This window comes from Grammomys surdaster, unplaced genomic scaffold, assembly GCF_004785775.1.
Source record: "Grammomys surdaster isolate TR1022 unplaced genomic scaffold, NIH_TR_1.0 279, whole genome shotgun sequence".
NCBI lineage: Eukaryota > Metazoa > Chordata > Mammalia > Rodentia > Muridae > Grammomys > Grammomys surdaster.
Window position 1 is genome coordinate 12,926,248 of NW_021604720.1, and position 21,774 is coordinate 12,948,021.

Genomic DNA, 21,774 nt, shown 5'->3' on the forward strand with positions numbered 1-21,774 from the left:
AAAGGTCTCACTCTGCAGTTTGGGTTGGCCTTCAAAGGTCAATCTTCTTGCCTTTGGCTTTACTTGTTAAGCACTGGGATTATAGGGGTGTAGCACCAGGGTTGGAAAAACACATAAAACTTCATCTTCCCTTTCTCCCTCCAAATTCAATATTGATAGGCCTACTACCTGCCATAATCTGTGTAGTCTGGTTCCTGTCAAACAAGTAAGTTCCTAACCCCTAGATGCCAAGAGTTCAAAGAACTAAGTCTGTGATTTCGGTGGCTTTCAGAGCCACACTATAAAGACTTTTGTTCAGCCAGGTGCAGTGGTGCAGGCCTTTAATCCCAGCCCTCATGAGGCAGATCTCTGAGTTTGAGACTAGTCTGGGTCTACGGAGCGAGTTCCAGCACAGCAAGAGGTACACAGAAATTTTGTCTTAAAAACAAAACAAAAAACCCCCAAAAGCCAGCCTACTTTTGTTCAAATGTAGTATCTTGGAACCCCAATGTATACAAAGATCAAACTTTTATTATTAGTATTTCTTTATTTATACTATGACCCCAAGAAAACGATATTTAAAAGCAGACCCTTTGGCAACACATCAGATACACCATAAACCAAAAGATAGTTGTAGAACTGACCACAGCATTCAGCTGCACTTTTTGACTGCAGAGAATCAATAACTGATTTATAATAAAAGAAACTCTAAATATCTTAGCCAGCCTTGGCTCGGGGTCTTCAGCATAAATGTGGGCAACGCCTGAAAACTATTGATAACTGACAGCACCATGACATCTGACTATTAACCATGCATATAAACTTTGGCTTTCTGGTACACTGTGATAGCAGAATGATCTTTTGATTTAAATACTTATCAATGTAGAGTGACATCATTTATATCAGTAAAACACTGGGGAGACATTCAGCAGGGTGAACAACACGACGAAGGGCAGGTTTCTTTGGCAGCACAAAGTGAGGATGGACTAATCACTGCAGTGAGCGCCTCCATCATGTTCTGCCCATGACGACAGCCTCACGGTCTTGGGTCAAGTGAAATAGCCTTCTAATTCGGCCTGAAGAAGGGCCTCTTCCTCTGCGGCCTCCTTATCTTTTATCAGTGTCAGCAACTGCAGTAGGCCTGGGGCTGGGCTACCCTCTGGCAGTCCAAGCTCTCTTCGAACTGACTTGCGGACTGCCCCAGCAGTGACTTGGTCTAGACGGGCCTGATTCACAACTTCTTTCTCAATGGCTCCTTTCTGTACCAGCTTCTGTAACAAAGGCTCCAGCCTTAGAACATAGGCAGACAGCTTTTCATCATCCTTCTGGTAAGTAGTAAGGTATTTGACCTGCAATGCCCTAGGATTATCAATAATCCCAAATATTGTCTCAAGTGTCTTCAGGCATTCCGCAACTGTAATGAAGGGGTTGTTAATCTTGAGGACTCGAATAATTTCAAATGCTGGGCCTCTAAGACTCTCTATCAACCGCCTTCTTTTCTCTACATCTGACACCTGCCATGTTTTCATTACTTGGGTAGTATGAAACATCCAAGATTCAAATTCTTCCTCACCTGGTCCTGGAGGATCCCTGCCTGAGAACACACTCAGCTTTTTGTACCTCAGATACTGCAGGGTAGGCTTAAGAGCCTCATCTAAGGCCTGGGCTAACACGGGCGCTCGAACTTCAGGGCTCATTATGCCCTGGTCTAGGTTGAGAGGGTCATTCCGATTCCCAAGAACTCTGGTTAATTCAGCCATCGTCATACCCTCTCCCTTTAAAAACTCATTTAATCTGCATAAAAAGTCATTATCAGCATCAGGAGGCTTAAAGATCACTCTCCAGACACCTCCTTTTGCGGGTATCTCCTTGGGGACTAGGGCACTGCCAGTATCTACTGTAAGCCCAATCAAGGCTACATTCTTGTTCTCATCTCTCCTGAACATCCTTCCAAGCAGTCTGTGTTCCCCTAAGGGAGCAAGGCCAGCCTGTAGGGCCTCCTCGATGTCTGCTACTCCGCAGGTTGGAGGGATGCCGGCAACCAATAGCGCTTTCCGAGGGTTCATATCCATCCCTCTGCACCAGTCTTCCAAGAGTCTCAGTGTCATGGTGCCCAGAGTATTTAAATTGTATTCGACCAGGGCGCAGCCGCCACCACCGCCGCCGCTCAGTGATGTCTCTTTAACACGCAGACGTCCGGGAGCCTGAGAAAACAGAGCATCCGTGTAAGTTAACGGTGTGTGATTCCCGAGCAGTTCCTCCGCCCACCCGCCTCCGGCGCCCACAGACGGACGAAGTCAGGCCTGCGGAACGCCTGCCTATAGATGCACCGTTTAGGTCCCGGAAGGGCGTCTGACCTTTGCGGGCTTCAGGAGAGAGCGCGGCGACGGAGGACACGGGCTCCCCTTGCCCGCCTCCCGGCCGCCGGCAGAACGACGACCGCGGCGAACGCCTTCGGGAGCAGACAACTGCCTCCGGAGGCGGCGCGATGTAGACAGCCTGACGTCATGAGCGGCAGGCGCGCGTTTCCGGTCCCAGACGGAAGCTCTGACTGCGGCGGTATCCGGGACTGCGAGCGGGCGGGCCACTCAGGACAGGAAGGTGAGACCCGGGGCTGATCAGCTCGGCTGTCAAGCTGGCCCGGCGTCCAGCCGGGAGCCGAGCTCCGGGCTCTGCAGGCCAGGCCTGGCGCCACTGCCCAGCCCAGGCTCGGTGGCCGGTGCTGTGGGGGGCGGGCCCGGAGGTCCCGTGGCCAGGCATCTCCAGGTGGTTCCCCCGCCTGGGGCTCCAGAGGGCGACGGGGCCCGCCGCCGCGTGACCAGCCGTGGTCACGCTGAGCTTAATCACTACTAGCTCGTGCTCCCGCCGGCCGCGCTCACCTTCTTCAGCTGCGCGACCCAGAGGGGTTCTCTTAAGGTGGCTTGCTCTGAAATGCCAAAGGCACCTGACTATTCAGAACTGGGTGACTCTTGCGCGCTTGCAGGGGGAACAGGAAGATTTCCGGGACCACTGTAAGTGTTTGAAAGAGTTACCGTCTTAACTTGGGGACTCCGATATTGGTTTAACGAGTAGAACCCGAACCAGTGCTCATGTCTGAAATAATAGCGTTAAGCCAGAAAGCATTTCAACGGTCAAGTGCAATGTCCTGTGGGGAAACTCGACGTTTCATTATCTGAAACGAAGGTGTACCGGGGCCACTCAAGCAAGATGTGATGATTCATTCACTCTGTGGGGTTCACATAAAGAATAGTACTCAATATATACTGAAACCAGTGTTTTTATGGGCTCACAACTGTTACATAAAACCACCTGTAAGTTGTTTACAGCTATTAAATCTTCAAATGCTCATGCTTTTCAGAACTCTTGAATTTAAATCAAGTGCACTTGGAATAGTTGCTATGGCAACATTACTAGACCCTAACCATAATTTTTCTGTGTTTGCATTAAAGGCACAGAGCATGGAGAATGATGAACTTCCGTCAGCGGATGGGATGGATTGGAGTGGGATTGTATTTGCTAGCAAGTGCTGCAGCGTTTTATTATGTTTTTGAAATCAACGAGACTTACAACAGGTTGGCTTTGGAACACATTCAGCAGCACCCTGAGGAGCCTCGGGAAGGAACCACATGGACACACTCCTTGAAAGCTCGATTACTTTCCCTGCCCTTTTGGTTGTGGACAGTTATTTTCTTGATACCGTACTTACAGATGTTTTTGTTCCTTTATTCTTGTACGAGAGCGGATCCCAAAACTGTGGGCTACTGTATTATCCCCATATGCTTGGCAGTTATCTGCAATCGTCACCAGGCATTTGTCAAGGCTTCTAATCAGATCAGCAGACTACAACTGATTGACACATAACCCATCACCGTTTTCCCTACTACAAGACTGACTGCCAGGACTGTATGGTGGCTGACCACAAGACTGCAGTTTCTTCACAGGTCTCAGGAAGTTGTGGTAGAACAGAGACTTAAAAAAAAAAAAAGAGTGACAAGAGGACTGACTACTTTATCTGAATAAGGACTTTTTAGGTAAAGCCTGAAATATAGTACTACAGAATCATGTTGATGACTTCAGATTTTGGAAGTAAAATAGTGGCTTGTAATTTGCAGTCTTTAGAAACTTGAATAAGCACCTGAAATTTTTTATTTCTATTCTATGTGCAACATAGTATGATTCAGAAATTTTTCCGTTGGGGAAAACAATGAATATTTCCATTGTGTTAAATGTAAAAAGGTCTGACCATGATCATAAAATTTAAATTTTATACAATTACTTTGCTTGCTTTAAAATTCTTCCGACTAAGACACTAATCCTGTTGGAACTCCTGCTTGTTTGCTCTCTCTCAGATTATGAGAGAATTGGCAGAAAATTACTGAGGTGGCTATCACCTTTCTGGTTTTGGGGGAGGTGGATGGGGTAGGGAGAGAGAGCTGGGGATTGAATCCAAGCCTTTTGTGCTTTGTTTGTTCTGTGTTTTTCAAGACAGTTACTCTGTGTGCCCTGGCTGTCCTGGAACTTGCCCTGTAGATCAGGCTGGCTTCAAACTCTTGCCTGCCTCTGCCTGACAGCTGGGATTAAAGGTTTGTGCCACCACTAACCCACTGCCTTTTGTACTTTTACCACTGAATTACATTTCCAGCCACGATGATGGCTATTTAGATACACAGAATTTGTTCTTTTTTTTTTGGGGGGGGGGGGTAATGGCCACCTAAACCACTAATCTATTAGTCTTTGAAAAGCTATGTAGGAACTGAACAGGTTACATGGTTGAATTGTAGAAGTAACACACAGACGACAGGTGTGCCCCCAGCACTGTCACTAAAGAGAGACTGTTCCTGTTCTGGGTGAGATCGGGGTATCCATTGCTGGTAGTACTAACACATTCTACACCAGCCATTGCTTTAGAGCTACAACAACCCTATGAATGAGCTGGCAGCACTTTAACCTGATGCAGTTCCTCGCCACTGACACAACATCCCATGCTCTGTACAAATGTCAATTATTTACCTGTGTATACTGCCTACTGACTCATAACAAAAATGAAATTGAGTCTTAGTTTTTTCTCAAATTGTACCATCTGCTAGCTTTTTGTGGTGCTGGTGCTAAAGATCAAACTCACACTCTCACATGCTAACCAACTCTTAACCACTGTGCATGCTATAACGCTAGTCCTAGAGTTTTTCGGGAACCTCACTTGATGCTGTATTTGAACAGAGAGGCTCAAATATCCATGGAAAACTTTAATCTTTTTTTTTTTTTTTTTTCTTTTTGGGAGACATTTTCTGGCTGTCCTGAATCTTGCAAGGTAGACCAGGTTGGCCTTGAACTCAGAGATCCACATACCTTCTCCCAGAGTTGGGGGCTAAAGGAAAGATGTGCCCGTGACACCATGCCTGGCTCAAACTTTAATCTTAAAAGACCAAACTATCTCAAAAGCATCAGATCTACTTTATGAACTCCTAGTGGTGGCCCATGCCCTTGATCACTTGCGAGGCAAATCTCTGCGCTGGAGGCCAGAGCTTCAAGAAAAGTTCCAGGACAGCCAGAGCTACAGAGAGAGACCCCATCACAAACAACCCCCCCCAAACAAAAAACCCCAAAACTCAAAAACCATCTCAGTTTAGTTGCTGAAATAACACATCTTTTGCTATAATATATTCAGTATTCCAGGGAAGCAGTTTGACAAAACTACTTCAATGAATCAGGTACATCTTTTGAGGGCTTTTAGTATGCACGCTGTAGAAATGTTTTAGAAGTATTCTACACCAACTCTTTACTCCAGTACTAAGGCAGCTGTTGCTATTGGCATGAGTGCTACTTTACAAGACTCTGAAGCATCCAGGAATTAATACCCCTGGACAGGGTAAGTAACTGGAAAAGCCACGCTAAGAGCCATAAGCAGGGTGTGGTGGCACATTCCTGTAATCCAGCATTCGGGGGGCAGAGGCAGGTGGATCTCTGTAAATCTAGTCTATGTAGTGAGTTCTAGGACAGTCAGCTCCATAGTGAAACCCTGCCTCAAAACAACAAAAATCAGACGAAGCAAGATTTGAACCCAAGATATCTCTCTGGCTTCAGATTCCATCTCTGTACTTACGGAAAAATTACTGATTTTAATTAGTATGGAAATAGTTATTTTTATTTTTGTCAAGATATGGCTTCTCTATGTAGCCCTGGTTGAGCTGGAACTTGTTCTGTAGACTAGGTTGGCTTTGAACTGAAAGACCCAACTGCCTTTGCAGGGATTAAAGGCATTTCTAGATGTAATTAATTATTAATGGTTAACTTACAATGTTAATCTGCTCTTTAAAAAATCACTTTGCCGGGCAGTGGTAGCACACACCTTTAATCCCAGCACTTGGGAGGCAGAGGCAGGCAGATTTCTGAGTTCGAGGCCAGCTTAGTCTACAGAGTGAGTTCCAGGACAGCCAGGGCTACACAGAGAAACCCTGTCTCGAAAAACCTTAAAAAAAAAAAAGAAAAAGAAAAAATTACATTCACTTATCTGTACAGATGTGAGGTTGGGCGCCATAGTGAATATGTGGAGGGTAGAGAACAAGCATGGGTATGTTTTCTCAGGTGTTGCCCTCTTAGATTTTGGAGACAGTCTTTCTCACTGGCCTAGAGTTCACCAGGTAGTTAGGGATCCCAGTCTCCACTGAGCAAACTGCCTGGCTCCCTCCAATCCCCTTTTAGAAATCAAAAATAAGTTCTTGCAAACACTTTACCAACAGTGCCATTGTCATTTTACTTACAATCCTACCTGAAATGAAATAATCCTACTGAAGTTTTTCACTGAAACACTTTAGTTTTTCAAAAGTGCAGGCTCAGGCAATAGATTAGCTGCAGAAATGTCTATGGCACTTTTTTTGATTGTACACATTTTTTGCTTAGATGCCATTAACTTTAAAGTAAAAATCCCCTGAAGTATAGAATTAGATTCTACTTTACAAAACAAAAAGCTTTCCTATGGTGGAATAATGAGATAAAGTGCTCACAAGAGTAAGTCACTGCTCCTGTGAAACAAACACGCGTGCTCCTACTGAATGGGGAGGGTGAGTCTCTTCTTAAGTTCCTGGCAGAAGCAATTACTGTGAAACTTCATTATTCATTCTTTCATCAAGAATGCACCACCATGTTACAAATCCTCTCACACATAAAGTTCTAGATAACTTTGGACTGTGGTTGGAAATCAGCATGCATTTAGTTTTTCTTTTGGTTGTAAGGTAGCAAAAAACAAACAAACAAAAAAATCCAAAAATACCTCACACAATGGCAAGGTCATGGAGGTGGGTCCAGCTCATTTTGTCTTAAACATTTTTCAGGTGCTTCTGCTATGGTTCACAGAACTGGTCCACAGTGTTTTAATGTAGCATTTACCTAAGATTCAGGTACTGGAGCTGTGTTTATCTTAGGAACAGTATCAGAAAATGTTCTGCAGGAAGTTCACTTGAGCCATTTACAAATTTTGTCTGTATTTCCTCATATTCAGTCCTCCCTGTGTTGTTCTGAACATACTTCTCTCAGACTTTTGCTTCCCATTCTGCCAAAGCTGCTCAGTTTGATCAGTAAGTCCAGAGAGTCACTGGTGATTAACACTGAACTCAACAACCAGGTCTGGATTCTTGAGTTACTTTTTGAGGAGTTTCTGACCCTCTGACCTTTGACATACATTCTTCAGCTGGCTTTTGGGTCAGCACTATCTAGGGTGTTCCTTCATGTCCTGTACTTCCTGTACTCAGGAGTCACAAACCAAGAGGAGCAGCCACATATGGCCACTAGCTGCATGTATTCAGTAGCTCAGTTCTAGATAATTCTCTGGGTTTTCTTCTTCCTCATAGCTGCTTGCTGCTTCTTTTTGAGGAATTCTTGGGTTTCTCCTCCAACTCTGTGTTGGTGTGCTCCAGTTCTTTCTTAGGTTTCTGTCATCTCATCCAGTTCTGTGGTTTTAAGGGTTTTAAGTACCCTTCTTCAGAGTTTCACTTGAATATCCACCACCTACTTGTCTTTTTTTCTGAAGTGGAATCTGACTAGGTTATCCAAGATGGTCTTGAACTTGGTCCTCTTGCCTCAACCTCCCGAGCAGCTGGGATCACTTGCATGCAATCATTACACTTGGCTTCACTTCACTGCCTGCTTACACGTCATCATATACTCACTAGCAGATTCATGAAATTTAACCTGTCAAAAAACCAAGCTGCCAATGTCAACCCATCAAAACCTGTTTTTCAAGTCTAGTATCAACTGTGCCACATGCTTATAATTCCAAGCCCTTCAGAAGAGGCAGGAGGACCAGAGTTCAAGGACAATTTTATCTACAAGTTCAAGGTCCCATCTTGGTTCAGGTATGCTGTCTTATACTTTTGATCCCAGCACTCAGGAGGCAGAGGTAGGCAGATCTCTGAGTGAGGCCAGCCTGGTCTACAGATGGTGTTCCAGGATAGCCAGGGCTACAGAGAAAAGTCCTGCATCAGCACCCTATACTTCTATGTCATTCCTACTGTTCTTTCTGCTCAATTCTACTCCAGGCACACTAATCTTTTTTCCTTTTCTGACAAGCCTCACAGTGTGTACTCAGGACCCTTGTACCTCTGCCTCCAGAGTGCTGGGATTACAGACATGTGCTTCTTTGCTGGGCCCCACTGGTCTTGACTTTGGACCATTTCAGAAATGTTATAAATCCTCCTTCCATGCCTTATCTGTGTTTCCTTCAAACTCTGACTCAAATGTCACCTTGAGACTCTGACTACCTTACCGAATGCAAGCATTCTTCCTACTTTTCCCACAGTATTTCCCTATCCTCACATGATCACATGTACATTTCCTCAAAATTTTGGATTTGTACCATGTATTGTGATGGCTCATATGCTTACAACAGTAACCGGTAAACAGCAGATGCTCAGTATGTATTTATGAACATATATACTTCTCTTACCATACTGTAAAAATGAATGTAGCTCACTCTCCTTAGAGAATAAAACCAAAAGCTAGTATTTATTATTAAGTGTGTGGCCTAATCTGCCATGTGTTCCAGTTTAATCCAAATCTCTCAGGTCTCAGGATTTAGTGATTTTTTTTTTTCTCCTCAAGGCCAAGATTTCAACTGCCCCCATTGTATTTTTGTTACATGGGTTGTCTTAGAAATTTTCATATACAACGATTTTTTTTATTAAATTCTTGGCTAGAGTTTCTCAATACATGTTTCAGACATGTATTAGAAATTAAAAATTAGACTATCCTAAGCCACCCAACAAGTACAAAGTGCAACAGCTATTAGAACTACATAACACAGTTCCAGTCACTGATGGTCAAGGCAGTCTCATGCATCCAGAAGGCACTCATCAAAAGCTGCTACCTCCATCAGTTTTTTGGCCAGAGTAAATTCTATTTAAAACTACACTCTGGTGGTCTATTGATATCCCAATGTGAGCTGCTATTTTTTAAGATATAAATAGTTTATTTCTAGAATTCAGTTTTGTGGACCACATCTTTAAAGAGAACAATTCTGATCCCAAAGGTCACCAGAGAACTAGAATAAGTTACAGTGTTTTAATAACATTCTTATACTCAGAAGATAACACACTAGCTTAAAATAATTGTTTTTGGTTAAGTCTACACATGTACATCAGTTGAGAATACTTGGCCCAGTTCTAACATGTATGCAAGTTGCAAGAGGGAGGAGATGGGGTACAGGCCTTCTTAAGAAAAATTAAATACATCCTGGAGAAGATGCTTAAATTGAAAGCAGCAGCATGCTCAGCAGTTTTAAGCTCAACATCAGGCATCGAGGGAGACAGAGGCAGGCAGATCTCTGAGGCTTCAGGCCAGCCCGATCTACACAGAGTTTCAGGTCAGCCAGGGCTACATACAGAGAACCTGTCAGGAAAAAAAAGGAATGAGGACACTCCTGAGAAAGGGTGGCAGCACTTTAGATCCTTGCCTTTGCCTCCCAAGTGGTGAGACTGTAGGTGTGCATCCTATGCCTGCCCCTATGTTTTTATCCACGGTAGGTTCTTCACTGGTGTTTTAACTGTCCTAATACCACAGCTAAGCAACTATGACCTGTATGTGGATCTGAGCCCTACAGTTATATTATTAAAATAACATATTCTCTTTAGGCACTTTTAAACAAGTACCCCTCTTGCAAGAATTTCTTATTTCACCTTTTAGATTCTTCATCTAAGGCTCATGTGTGGCTTATTTTTAGGTGGAAATGTGAGGGTTGACTTTCCAGTACAAAAGTAACAAGTTGGAGCTGTTTCAAAAGTAGTGTTCTTCTGCTTGTCTCTGGCTAATTTCAGCAGTAAGAGTTTTGGAATGAGTCTTAAAACCAAATAAAAGCTCCATCAAACCTACAGCCCAGAACCTCAAAACATTATATAAGCACAATTACTATACTGAAATGCCTTTATAATAAATTCAGTAAACAAAGGAAATGTAAAAACTTTAGGAGCAAACTGAACTATCATTTGAATCTATTTTTACCCTGCATGTCTATCTGTGCACAGACATAAGGGAGTCAGGTCCCTAGGACTGGTGTTAGATGGTTGTGAACCATCACATGGGTGCTGGGAACTGAACCCAGGTCCTCTGGCATGAGCAGCCAGTGCTCTTAACTGAAGAACCATCTCTGCAGCTCCCTCAATTTAAACAACTTAAAACACACTATTTTAAATTATATACAGGCAAGTTTTTAAGGATTATGTAAATCTAGAATTTTAAGTTAACAACTGAATATTAGAAACATCATTAAACAAGAATGTCTGGCCACTAGTAATTGTTCCTAGTTGAAATTGTTTGAATTACCTAAGAGTGCTTGGTGGAGTGCTGATGCTCCAAACAAACATTTAAAAATCTGAGTATCCTCAGTAACATCATCTGCAATTTCAGGTATTAGTATATATGTAATTTACAGCTGTGTATGTAACACAGCTGGATGTAGAGGTGGAGACAGAGGCAGATCTTCAGGAGTTTGAGGCCAGCCTGGTCTAAGGAACAAGTTCTAAAATAGCTGGGGTAAGTAGTGAGACTGTCTTTTTTTTTTTTTTTTTAAAATCTGGGTGGTGGTGGGGCATGGATGGCTTTAATCCCAGCACTTATGAGGCAGAGGCAGGCAGACCTCTGCTGAGTTTGAGGTCAGTCTGGTCTACAAATATACAGAATACACAGAGAAACCCTCCCCTCTCAAATTAAAAAAAGACAAAACTCAAAACACAGAGCAAATGATCTACCACAGAAGCCATTTCCAGCCCTAAAGAGTGTTTTCACTTTCATTTTGAGATACTGATGCAAACCTAGTGACTTGCACATATTAGACAAGCATTGTACCACCAAGGTACATATATATATCTCCAGCCTCAAAAACCACACACACACACACACACACACACACACACGGCCAATGGTTGGCTTTGTAACCTGAGGCAAGTAAATTCTGAGATTGAGTAATTACTTTCTGAACTAAGTCATTATAATTTGTTGCACTACGAGTCTACGAGGCCCAGAATATAATCTGTAATCCTATCACCTAAGAGGAAAGATGAGAGGTTAGAGGACAGGCTGAGTTACACCTAGAGAGTTCCAGATCAACTTCACCACCCAGCAAAGTCTTGTTTCAAAACAACAAGAAGCCAGGCATTGTTGTGTACACCCGTGATCCCTAATACTCAGATATTAAAAATTCAAAGCCAGGTAGACTATGTAGTGAGTTCCAGGACAGTCTAGGCCACATACATAGCAAGACCCAGCTTCAAAATAAAACAGATATAATTAAAAGAATTATTCTAATTTCATTAGGTACATTTTACATTTCAAGTGTCAAAATCAGGAAAGATGCACTGTAAATCAAAAAAGTCCACTCTAACTCCACTGATAAACAGCAGAAAAGGAACACATACAATATATTTTAGGAATTTCTATTTTTAATCTATTCAATAGTTCCCTTTTGACTAAAATTAAAAAAAAATGGCTACAGGAAACATGTAAGTTACCATCAATGTATTTTATTGACTAGGGCCTCACATCTATACTTGTACAGATGTATATATACACATACAAAGCATATTTCTCTTAACTCTTTCAAATATGAATTGCCTATGAACTCTGGCAAGCAGCTTTTATAAACACTGAAAGATGTAGACATACCATTTGATTCAATGATCACTTTAAAAGAGAAAAACAAAAAAATTAATCTGCCAATTTAGATTTCATCCACTTTATAAATGGTTCCATTTTATTTTAGGATGGAAAACAAGAGTTCATTCCGAAACATTTGTTGTACTTTTCTTTGTTAGAAACAAGGAAGTGTCCTCTGTGCCATACTTGTTCAATGAAAGACAAGAACTGAGTCCCAGCTAGAACACAGGTCTTCTGTGGGTTCCCGCAGGTCATCAAACAGCAGCTCTGCTAACTTGTTTTTTTTTTTTTGAGGCAAGGTCTTGACATGTAGCACACAAGTTGGCCTCCAACTTTCAATTCTCCTGCCTCAGCCTTTGAATTAATTGGGATTACAAGTATACATCATCTCATTCAACCTAGTAGCCGTCTTAATTTCCTAAAAACTATTGTTAAGACGCTGGTTTTGGTCGTTTTGCAGATGGTCCATCTGAGTTAGTTCTACCAGTGTTATTGTCATCTTCTGCATCATCTTCATCATCACCTTTTAAAATAAATGTTTGTTGTATGACATTATGTTTAGTGGGTGAAAGAAATACAAATAGGTAAAGTGACTGATAGATCGTTTCCCATTAGGGACTAAAACCCCACACATATCTTACATTTTATAAATGCTAGGAGGCAGTAGGATTGCTCAGTGGGTAAAAGTGAATGCAATACAAGTTTGGTGACCTGAGTTCAATCCCTTGAATCCAATAAAAAGGAGAGAGAACCTACTCTACATATGCAACATGCTACCCACATGCACATAAAGTAAGTGAATTTGTAAAAACTTCAGGAATTTGGTGAGTGTGATAGCCTTTAACCTTAGCTCTTAGGAGGAGAGACATGCAGATCTTTTGAAGTCCAAAGCCAGCCTGATCTACATAGTAAATTCCAGGGGAGCCAGTGCCACACAGTAAGGCCATGTCTCAAAAACAAAGTAAATGTACACCTTTCATTACAGCACTTGGGAGGAAGCAGCAGGCAAATCTTTGAGTTCAAGGCCAGCCTGTCTATAATGTAATGCTAAATACTGGCCCCCAAAGTCTGGTTGCCCCAGGGATGAGAGACTCCTCACTTACATCAAGTAATGATATGTGACTCCACTCCTTAATTTAAAACTATTGGTTGAATAAAGATGCCTAACGCCTATAGCTGGACAGAGGAGACGTAGGTTTCGGTTCTCGTGGATTGAGGAGAACCATGAGAAAAAAAGGTGGAGAGAAGATACCATGGGGTAGGTGAGTCATGAAAACATGGCCAGGCCATGAGGGCAGGCCAGCTGGGTGTTAAGAGCAGCCCAGATGGAACATGGCCAGTTGTAAATCCGGTTACTGATGGGGAAATGGATCAGAATAGCTTAGAAGGGAGCTATCCGCCCGGCTCTAGTGCATTAAAAAGGGTATTATAAATATAAAAGTTGTGTGTCTTTTGAGAACTAAATGATCTAAGGTAGAGTAGAAACTCCTAATATAGTACAACATATTGCACCCAACATGGGGTACCATTTTGTAGAAGTATGATTCCAAGTCTTCCTCCTAGACCAGTGCTCCCAGAAATAAGACTCAAAATATATGTACAACTACCTTGGCCATCTAGCTAGGCTCTTCTCTGACTAGATTATAACTAAGATAACCTATTTATTTTAACTTATATTCTGCTACTTGTATGGTTATCTGTGTTTAGGTACCATGTGTCCCTTTCCTTACATCGTCCTGGGTGAATCTCCCCTGCTCCTGGCTCTCTCCCAGAATCTTTTCTGCTTCCTGGATGTCCCACCTCTATTTCCAGCCTGAGCCATAGGCCATAGGCTTTTTTATTGACAGGTGATGCATCCATACAATACACAAGATATTGTCTCTATACCAGGGCTACATACAGAGGCCCTGGGTGGTAGTTTGAATGGGTACAACACTTACAGTCTCAGGTGTCTGAATGCTTGGCCCAGAGGGAGTGGCACTATTAGGAGATGTGGCCTTGTTAGAGGTGTGTCACTGTGGAGGCAGACTCTGAGGTCTTATATATGCTCAAGCCACAGCCAGTGGGATAGTCTCCTCCAGGTCAAGATGCAGAACTCTCTGCTACTCCATGTCTGACTGCACTCTGCCATGCTTCCTGTCATGGTGATAATGGACTAAACCTCTGAAACGGTAAGTGAACCTCAACTAAATGTTTGCCTTTATAAGAGTTGCCTTGGTCATGGTGTCTCTTCACAGCAACAAAACCCTAAGACAAGCTCCATATCCACAAACGGCCACATTGTTCATTTCAGTCTTACAAGTACTAATTTACTTTCAACCTTTATAGATTGGCCTATTTTGGATATCCCATACAAATGAAAACAGAGTGTATAGCCATTTGTGCCTGACTGTTGTCTTAGGATTCATTACTGTGATAGCATGACTCCATACTTCATTCCATTGTGTATATGTGTATGTACATGCCATAGTACACACAGAGGTTGTCATCTCAGTATAGGTCTTTACCTTCCACTTTAAGAAAGGGTCTCTACATACATGAAGTCTCCTGGCTCCATCTCCCAACTCACTGCATAGTGTTACATAGGTTCCGGGGAGTCAAACTTAAGCCTTAATCTCTGTGTAGCTACCTGTAGTTTAATTGCTGGAAATTACCCAACAATCTCCCTAGCCCAATACTTCATTTTACCCACTATTATTCAACAGTTAAAAGAATGCTTACGTTCTACTCAGATAATGGAGATTTGTATTATTTACATTTTATAGCTATTAATGAACAGTACTGCTACAATCAATATATTGAGTTTTGGTATAAACATATTTCCAGTTAACCTGGAGAACTAGTGGTTTAACTATGGGTAGCATGGCTAAGTTTTTAGGAACTCTAAAGTGGACAAACCATTTTACACTTCCACCAACAGTTGCCTATCCTATCTTAGTATGACAGCTAAGCTTGGTTGTCGACTTGCCCAGCCCATGTGAAAAGATATGGAAGGAAGCTTTTGCTTTTTGCCTGCTTGCCTCATTCTGACTAGCAAGTATACCTATCCTACCTATCCTGTTACTGAGATGCCCAAGATGCTCCTTTGTTGGTGTTAGATTCCAACATAGACTGAAAACTGGCAGCTCTCTTAAGACTTTCCAGGGACTCCAGTACTGGTACTGTTGAGACATCCTGTCTCATGGACCAAACAACTACCAGATTCAGGAGACAGCCATTTTTGGACTCAGACCACAGGCTATAAGCCACTCTAATAAATATCTTTATATATGCACTTATTCTATCAGTTCTGCTCACTTTGAAGAACCCTGACTAACACATCTAGCTAATACTTTTTATTGTCCCTTTTAATGACAGCCAATACCGATAATATAAAGAATAGGGGACTACAGTTTAACCTCCTCTGCAGAAGAATTGACTCCTTAGCTCAGGACAATGAAACATCTATCTTGGTGTTCAAGATTAAAAATAAATTTAACAAAGGTCAAGTGTGGCGGCCCATTTCTTTAATCCTGGCACTGCTGAGGAAGAGTCAGGCAGATCTCTGCAAATTCAAATCGAGGCTCGTTTAACTGTTACATGGTGACAATGTCTACAAAATAATTTTATTCTTATTAACAGAGCTGGGGCTGGAGAGATGGCTCAGTGGTTAAGAGCGCTGCCTACTTTTTCCCTGCATGCACACGGCACACTCGACTATCTCTAACTCTGGTTCCAGGGGATTCGATGCCCTCTTCTGGCCTCCGAAGGCACTGCACATAAGTGGTGTACAGACATGCATGCAAATAAACATCCATCTTTAAAAACAAACAAACAAACAAACCCCAACCCCCCAAAAATTAAGTTAATTTCTACAACAGTAGAGGAGGGTGAAAGAAAGAGCCAGAGGAAGGGAAGGGCTATGGTGCGTTTGGACAGCACAAGATGGCAACCTAAACATTCGATCTAGGAAGGGGGAGGGGCTCATGAGGTGCCACCCCTTCCAGAAGAGCATTTGGCAGTTAAGGGAAGGGGGGAAGGTGTCAGTGTTTTTCTTCAGTGGTCTAATCACTGCTGAGTTGCTCTAGTTCCTGAAAATAACCCACCCATGCTCACACGAATATCCTTAATAAACCCAGTGAGTGACAACAAAAGGCCATAAAGAAAGGAGAGAGGACCCGTTGGGAAGGAGTTCAGCAGAGGATAGAGAACAGGACCAGAATACATTCATACATGAATGAATCAATTAACTTAAAAATACCAAAAAGCAAAACTAAAAAACCCTTTTACTTTCAAAACAGTATCTACAAAACTGAGGTGAAGATTCCCTAAAACAAAAGTGGGTCTCGATCCTCTGAAGCGCTTCTCATTCTGTCAAACATGTTTTTCTAATTTCATTCCTTTTCGTCTTTCAACAACCAGCTCCAACGTCCCGCACTTTCGGTCTTACTGACAGCTAGCAATGGTTACAGACCGCCACACTTTCTCGAGCAGGTCTGCCCATCTCAATCCTTTGCATTCTTTACAAGGGAGTCGAGCTGACTTCGTTCGTTTTCCAGCCCCTAGTCCAACGCTCGCCAGGTTTGTTTTTTTTTTGATAGTATAAATGAAAAGTCGCGAAAACCGGGGCGGTGGGAGATCAGACGAAGAGGGCACAGAGGACTAACAATTTCTAGAAGCGATTTCTCCTCCCCCAGGCTCGCCTTCTCTAGGCTGCCCTTCACACTGCCTGCCCCCGCCAGAGTCCCTCGGCGCCCCGCCCCCGTGCTCACCCTCCAAATCGTCGTCCGGATCTTCCGCCACGCCCTGCGCGTCCTTCTCCACTAGGGTCCCGAAGAACTCCGCTACCAACTCCTTCATCCGGACCACGCCCGCCGACAGGCTCTGGAGAGGGTCCTCGTCGCCCGATGCCTCACAGGACACTTGTAGCCGCTGCGGCTCCCCGTCATAACCGATATACTCCCCCGAAAGCTCCATGGCGACCGCTCAGCTTCAACAGCGCGCCACTAAGAAACGCCACCCGGAAGCGGAAGCCAGCCCGCGGCCCTGGCGGGCGGGGGAGGCGTGTAGGAGGAATGACTTCCGATTTCTCGGAATTGCCCCGCCCATTTTCTTCCGTCTCCTTCCTTGGGATTGGCTGTCTTGTGCTCGGGCCCCGCCTTCTCGCGGCACTCCTGGCGGCCACTTTTCCCGCCTCCTCCTGGGCCACGCAGCGGAGCCCGGTGACAGTTGAGGATGGCCGGAGCGGAGAGCCCCGCCGGGTGCCAGGCGGAGCTGGAGCCCGTGGTGTCGCTGGTGGACGTGCTCGAGGAAGACGAAGAGCTGGAGAATGAGGCGTGCGCCGTCCTGGGCGGCAGCGACTCGGAGAAGTGCTCCTACTCGCAGGTGCGCACGGCCCGGCTGCTCCCGCCGCCCTGCCTGTTTCCCGCTGGCCGCGGCAGGGCCCGCTCCGGGTGGCCCTTTACTCTGCATCCACAGCCCCGGCCCGGCTGCCATTTGATCCTCAGCTTGTCGCCACCAGGGCTGTCCCTCTATCCTGCTGGCGGTACACTGCAGGCTCCGGTCGTGGAGCAGCAGCTCTGTCCTCCAGTTGTCCCCTCTTGGTGGCCTGCTTTCCACGAGATTATTCTCGTGACCTCTCAAACCCAGATATTCTTCGTCCCGCTTCTCCCACCCCTAAAGAATGTTAATGAGGGACCAGATGGGGAAAAGTAAAGGGAAAGCGGGCCGGCTTTGAAAATCTTCCCGTGAGGGAGGGCCTCTGGACACTCCTGCGGTCTAGTTTAACTGCTAGTTAACCGCTAGCTGGTGCCCCCCCTTCCGGTTAAATGAAGTTCCGTGGGTATGTGCTGTGTGACATCCCCTCTCTCTCGGCAGTAGATCGAAGCCAGAACATCAGGTGGCTCTAGAAAGCCAAGAGAGGAGAAAAGGATCTGCTTGGCGTTTGCGCGACCTTGTGAACAGAGTTTGAGGGGCTGAGATGTGTTTACTGATGTCTCCTGTACATTTAAGTACTAAAGTGGAAAAGGGTGGGTAGGAAGGAAACTTAACAAGGATGAGAATTGGTGGAAGGAAATAGGCTAACTATGCCCATGGATAGAGTGGAAGACTAGGGAAGGAGCGAAGGGACTTGGGGTTACTGTGTGGTGTAGACCAAGTTGGGTTTGCATTGCAAAGTTGTTGGATTGTTGAATATATCTTGTATCCCAGAAATAGTCACAGAATGGTCGCTGGCATTTAAATCGGAGGACCGCAGTTACGTTTCTAACTCTGGACAAAGGGGCTGATGTACCTATTTAACATATCAAAGTGGATGGTGGATTCCAGGTTCTCCTGCCCTTCAGTCTCTTCCGGGGCCCCTCCTGGCTGGCAGACCCCACCCCCTACCCCAGATTTCTCCAACCCAGGAATTGGACTACCCCTCCCCCAGCCTCCCTAAATAATACAGCCGTTTTGTTTATCCAGAGGTCTCTCGGGTCTCTGGGCTGTAGCACCTGGCTCGGCATCCCTTCTCCCTGCCCTTCCTTTCTCCTCACAGGGCCAGCTCAGGGTCGTTTAGACTCTGGACTCTCCTAGATGCCCTTGCCTCTGCGCTCTTCCTTTTATAATAAACTTCCTTCTCCACCATCCCAAGGAACAGGCATGTCCTTCCCTTCCTTTTTATTTCTTTTTTTTTTTTTTTATTCAGTGACCACTAAACCACATACCCACCCCTTCCTTGGAAGAAGGAAAGAAAGGTCTTAAGTCAGTATGTAAGCTGTTTTTTCATGTGCTTATCTTTGTACAATCTTAACTAAAATTGTTGTTGGAGATAGGATCTTATGTTGCCCAGATCTGCCTTGAATTTTTGTTTCTCTTGCCCTCTCCTCCAAGCGCTGTGGGTATTATAAAGTGTGCACCACCATGCTTGGCTTCAAGTCTTGTTTTTGGTGGATTTTGTTTTTGTTTTTTGAGACAGAGTCACATTGTGTGGTTCTAACTGGTCTGAAACACTATGTAGGCCAGGCTGGCCTTGAATTCACAAAGATCCACCTTCCTTCCAAGTGATAGGATTAAAGGCCTGGTCTTAAGTTTTTGTCTTTAAATAGTCATATCTCTATAAGTATAGATATCAATTAGTATTAGTATTTTAGTTTCTTGAATCAGGGTTTCTCTGTGTAGCACTGGCTATCCTGGAGCTCACTCTGTAGCTCAGGCTAGCCTTGAACTTAGAAATATGCTTCCCTCTTCCTCTCGAATGCTGGGATTGAAAGTGTGTGCCGCCACCGCCCAACAGTACTTTTTTTTTTAATATTTATTTCTTAAGCATTTGTGTAGATATGTTCATGTGAGTGCAGGTGCCCTTGAGGGCAGAGGACTCTGACTTCCAGGTGGTTAGGAGCTAGAAACTCAATGCTAGTTCTCTGAGACAGCGGTATGTGCTTTTAGGCTCTAATTTCAAGTCAATTTTAAAAAGTTTATTTACTGCTGTTTGTGGGCATGTGTACCACAGAACATATGCAGACAGGCATCAGAGAACAGCTTTGTGGAATCAGTTGTCTTCTCTGCCTTTATGTGGGTTCTGGAGATGGAAGAAACACAGGTTTTTCAGGCTTACTCAGCCCGTGACTTCACCCATGGAGCTGCAAATTCTTTAGTAAAATAGCCAATTGAAGAACAATAGACATTTGTGTAGTTGGACTAGCAGGAGGCTCAGTAAAGCCCTTGCTGGGCAAGCATGAGGGCCTGTGCTTCTCTGTCCCCATCACCACACACAAACCTGGCGTGCTGCTGTGTGCTGGTAATCAATCCCCTTCCTGGGGAGGGATGTGCCCCCCGACCAACATTTCTAAGTTGTGCTGTTTGTCCTTCGACTTCTAATTTTTAACTATTTTAAATCTACAGGTAACTTGAAAGAATAGTATGGATATCTGTATACCTGTGAATGCATTGCTTTTAAACATTTGTCTCCATTGGACACGCTTGCCCTTGTTTATACTCCATTACTTGACAGTGGGCAGTGGGCTTCTTCTAGATGCTCCCCATGCATCTCTCCCCAAATTAAAACGATTACTTTTCATCTTTGGTTGAATTATATGCATTTCTAAGATAAAAAATGTGAGCCAAGTAGTTGGTGGTACATGAATTACCGAGCACTCAGGAGGCAGAGGCAGGCAGAGCTCTTGAGTTCAAGGCCAGCCTGGTCTATAGATTGAGTTCCAGGTCAGCCAGGGCTATAAGGAGAAACCCTGTCTAGAAAAACCAAACAAAAGGTTGTATTACTCTCTTAAGCCTGTGGACTCACCTTTATTTTCATGTGTTAAAATGATTAAGCAGATGAAGATATTCGCAGATTTAAACTTCCTATTACCATAAGAAAAAAAATTACACTAACAAGCATCAGTGTAGATCTGGGTTTATAATAGTGCTTTTATTTTTTTTGTTAGTTAACTATGTTTTCTTCTTTTTTGTTTTGGACTGGTCTGTCAGGGCTCCGTGAAGAGACAAGCACTGTATGCCTGTAGTACCTGCACGCCAGAGGGGGAAGAACCAGCAGGGATTTGTCTAGCTTGCAGTTACGAATGTCATGGAAGTCATAAACTATTTGAACTATACACAAAAAGGTAACGATTTCTCTGAGTGTCTTCTGAACTGTTTAGATTCTTTTGCAACCTCAGTGGCTGCTTAATCTTGCTTTTTATTCAGAGTAATTGTGTGTTGGTAAAATTGAATACAGGAGGGAATGGTTTTTCCATAGGCCTTTTAATTACGGAGACTAGCTCGTTTCCCATCTTTTCCTTTCATTATTTCAGTTGTTTGTGTGTGAGAGTGATACAGGTATTTGTTTTTTATGTGTAGTGATGTCCAGAATTGTAATTTGTAATTGTCTTTTTTGTTGTTGGATACCTCCCAATAACAAGATACATGAACATCAAAAAGGCCACCATTTAGATTCTAGGCATGAGTCAGAGAGGGAGCTATGGTTGGTACTGAAAGAGTGATTAATTTTGAAGGAAAATGTAAACATATGTTCTTCCTTTTTTCTTAATAGAAATTTTCGTTGTGATTGTGGAAACAGCAAGTTTAAAAATTTGGAATGCAAATTATTTCCTGTAAGTAAGCACTGTGGTTACAGATATACTTGGGAGGAGGGGTGGAGAGGCGGCTCAATGGCTAAGAGCACTTACTGCTCTTCCCATGGTCCAGTTCAGTTCCAGCATCCACAGCGACCTGTAACTCCAGCTCTAGGGGATCTCCCCCCATAGAAATAAAAACACATACACACACACACACACACACACACACACACACACACACACACACACACATATATTCCAAAACATTTACTCTTGAGTATTTTCACCTTTATTTGGTTGGAAAAACTAGGTAATGTGTTGAGTCTGCAATATACATTGCAGTTAATAGTACAGGTCTGGGAGATGTTCTTTAGGCTGATTTTGACTTGTGTTGGTCATTTGGGCATGCTGAGGCTTCTAGAGCAAAGCATGTGGCTGGACGAAGAGCTATGCTAAGAACCTGTCTGCGAAACAAAATCTAACAAGGCTTTCACAGAAATTGTAGGAAGACTGAAGATGAAGGAGGGAGGATGCAGATGAAGGAGGGAGGATGGATGTGAAGGAGGGAGGATGCAGATGAAGGAGGGAGGATGGAGATGAAGAGGGAGGATGGAGATGAAGA

General features: G+C 43.8%; 4 protein-coding genes across 6 annotated transcripts in view; 2 read left to right on the forward strand and 2 right to left on the reverse strand.

Moving 5' to 3' along the window:
• Positions 1-506: 506 nt before the first annotated feature.
• Moap1 (modulator of apoptosis 1) lies at positions 507-16,980 on the reverse strand. Of its 2 annotated transcripts, none has more exons than XM_028777301.1 (2): positions 16,869-16,980; positions 507-2,183 (listed from the first exon to the last, which is right to left on the reverse strand). In XM_028777301.1, the coding sequence occupies exon 2, from the start codon at positions 2,085-2,087 to the stop codon at positions 1,029-1,031; it is 1,059 nt and encodes a 352-aa protein (XP_028633134.1). In that variant the 5' UTR covers positions 2,088-2,183; positions 16,869-16,980; the 3' UTR covers positions 507-1,028. The 2 variants fall into 2 exon arrangements, with proteins under 2 accessions (XP_028633134.1, XP_028633135.1); XM_028777302.1 differs by lacking the exon at positions 16,869-16,980 and adding an exon at positions 2,337-2,442.
• Tmem251 (transmembrane protein 251) lies at positions 2,473-4,254 on the forward strand. Of its 2 annotated transcripts, none has more exons than XM_028777304.1 (2): positions 2,473-2,580; positions 3,429-4,254. In XM_028777304.1, exon 2 carries the CDS (start codon positions 3,445-3,447, stop codon positions 3,838-3,840), a length of 396 nt encoding a protein of 131 aa, XP_028633137.1. In that variant the 5' UTR covers positions 2,473-2,580; positions 3,429-3,444; the 3' UTR covers positions 3,841-4,254. The 2 variants fall into 2 exon arrangements, with proteins under 2 accessions (XP_028633137.1, XP_028633136.1); XM_028777303.1 differs by having other exon boundaries at positions 2,570-2,990.
• Gon7 (GON7 subunit of KEOPS complex) lies at positions 11,965-17,123 on the reverse strand. Its single transcript, XM_028777305.1, has 2 exons — positions 16,869-17,123; positions 11,965-12,640 (listed from the first exon to the last, which is right to left on the reverse strand). Exons 1-2 carry the CDS (start codon positions 17,071-17,073, stop codon positions 12,549-12,551), a joined length of 297 nt encoding a protein of 98 aa, XP_028633138.1. The 5' UTR covers positions 17,074-17,123; the 3' UTR covers positions 11,965-12,548.
• Positions 17,124-17,312: 189 nt separating this feature from the next.
• The window catches only part of Ubr7 (ubiquitin protein ligase E3 component n-recognin 7 (putative)), a 19,360-nt gene continuing 14,898 nt past the window's right edge, over positions 17,313-21,774 (forward strand). Inside the window, exons 1-3 of the mRNA XM_028777275.1 lie at positions 17,313-17,481; positions 20,566-20,699; positions 21,128-21,188. Of these exons, the coding sequence (XP_028633108.1) occupies positions 17,332-17,481; positions 20,566-20,699; positions 21,128-21,188 (345 nt within the window). The 5' untranslated portion in view covers positions 17,313-17,331. The remainder of the gene's footprint in view (positions 17,482-20,565; positions 20,700-21,127; positions 21,189-21,774) is intronic.

Excerpts from the sequence above, each read along its gene's own strand:
- Gon7 (XM_028777305.1), bottom strand. The coding sequence starts at position 17,073 with ATGGAGCTTTCGGGGGAGTATATCGGTTATGACGGGGAGCCGCAGCGG. Across the intron at positions 12,641-16,868 it reads TCCGGACGACGATTTGGAGG|GTGATGATGAAGATGATGCA; the intron begins GTGAGCACGGGG and ends TTATTTTAAAAG.
- Moap1 (XM_028777301.1), bottom strand. The coding sequence starts at position 2,087 with ATGACACTGAGACTCTTGGAAGACTGGTGCAGAGGGATGGATATGAAC.
- Tmem251 (XM_028777303.1), top strand. The coding sequence starts at position 2,911 with ATGCCAAAGGCACCTGACTATTCAGAACTGGGTGACTCTTGCGCGCTT. Across the intron at positions 2,991-3,428 it reads GGAAGATTTCCGGGACCACT|GCACAGAGCATGGAGAATGA; the intron begins GTAAGTGTTTGA and ends TTTGCATTAAAG.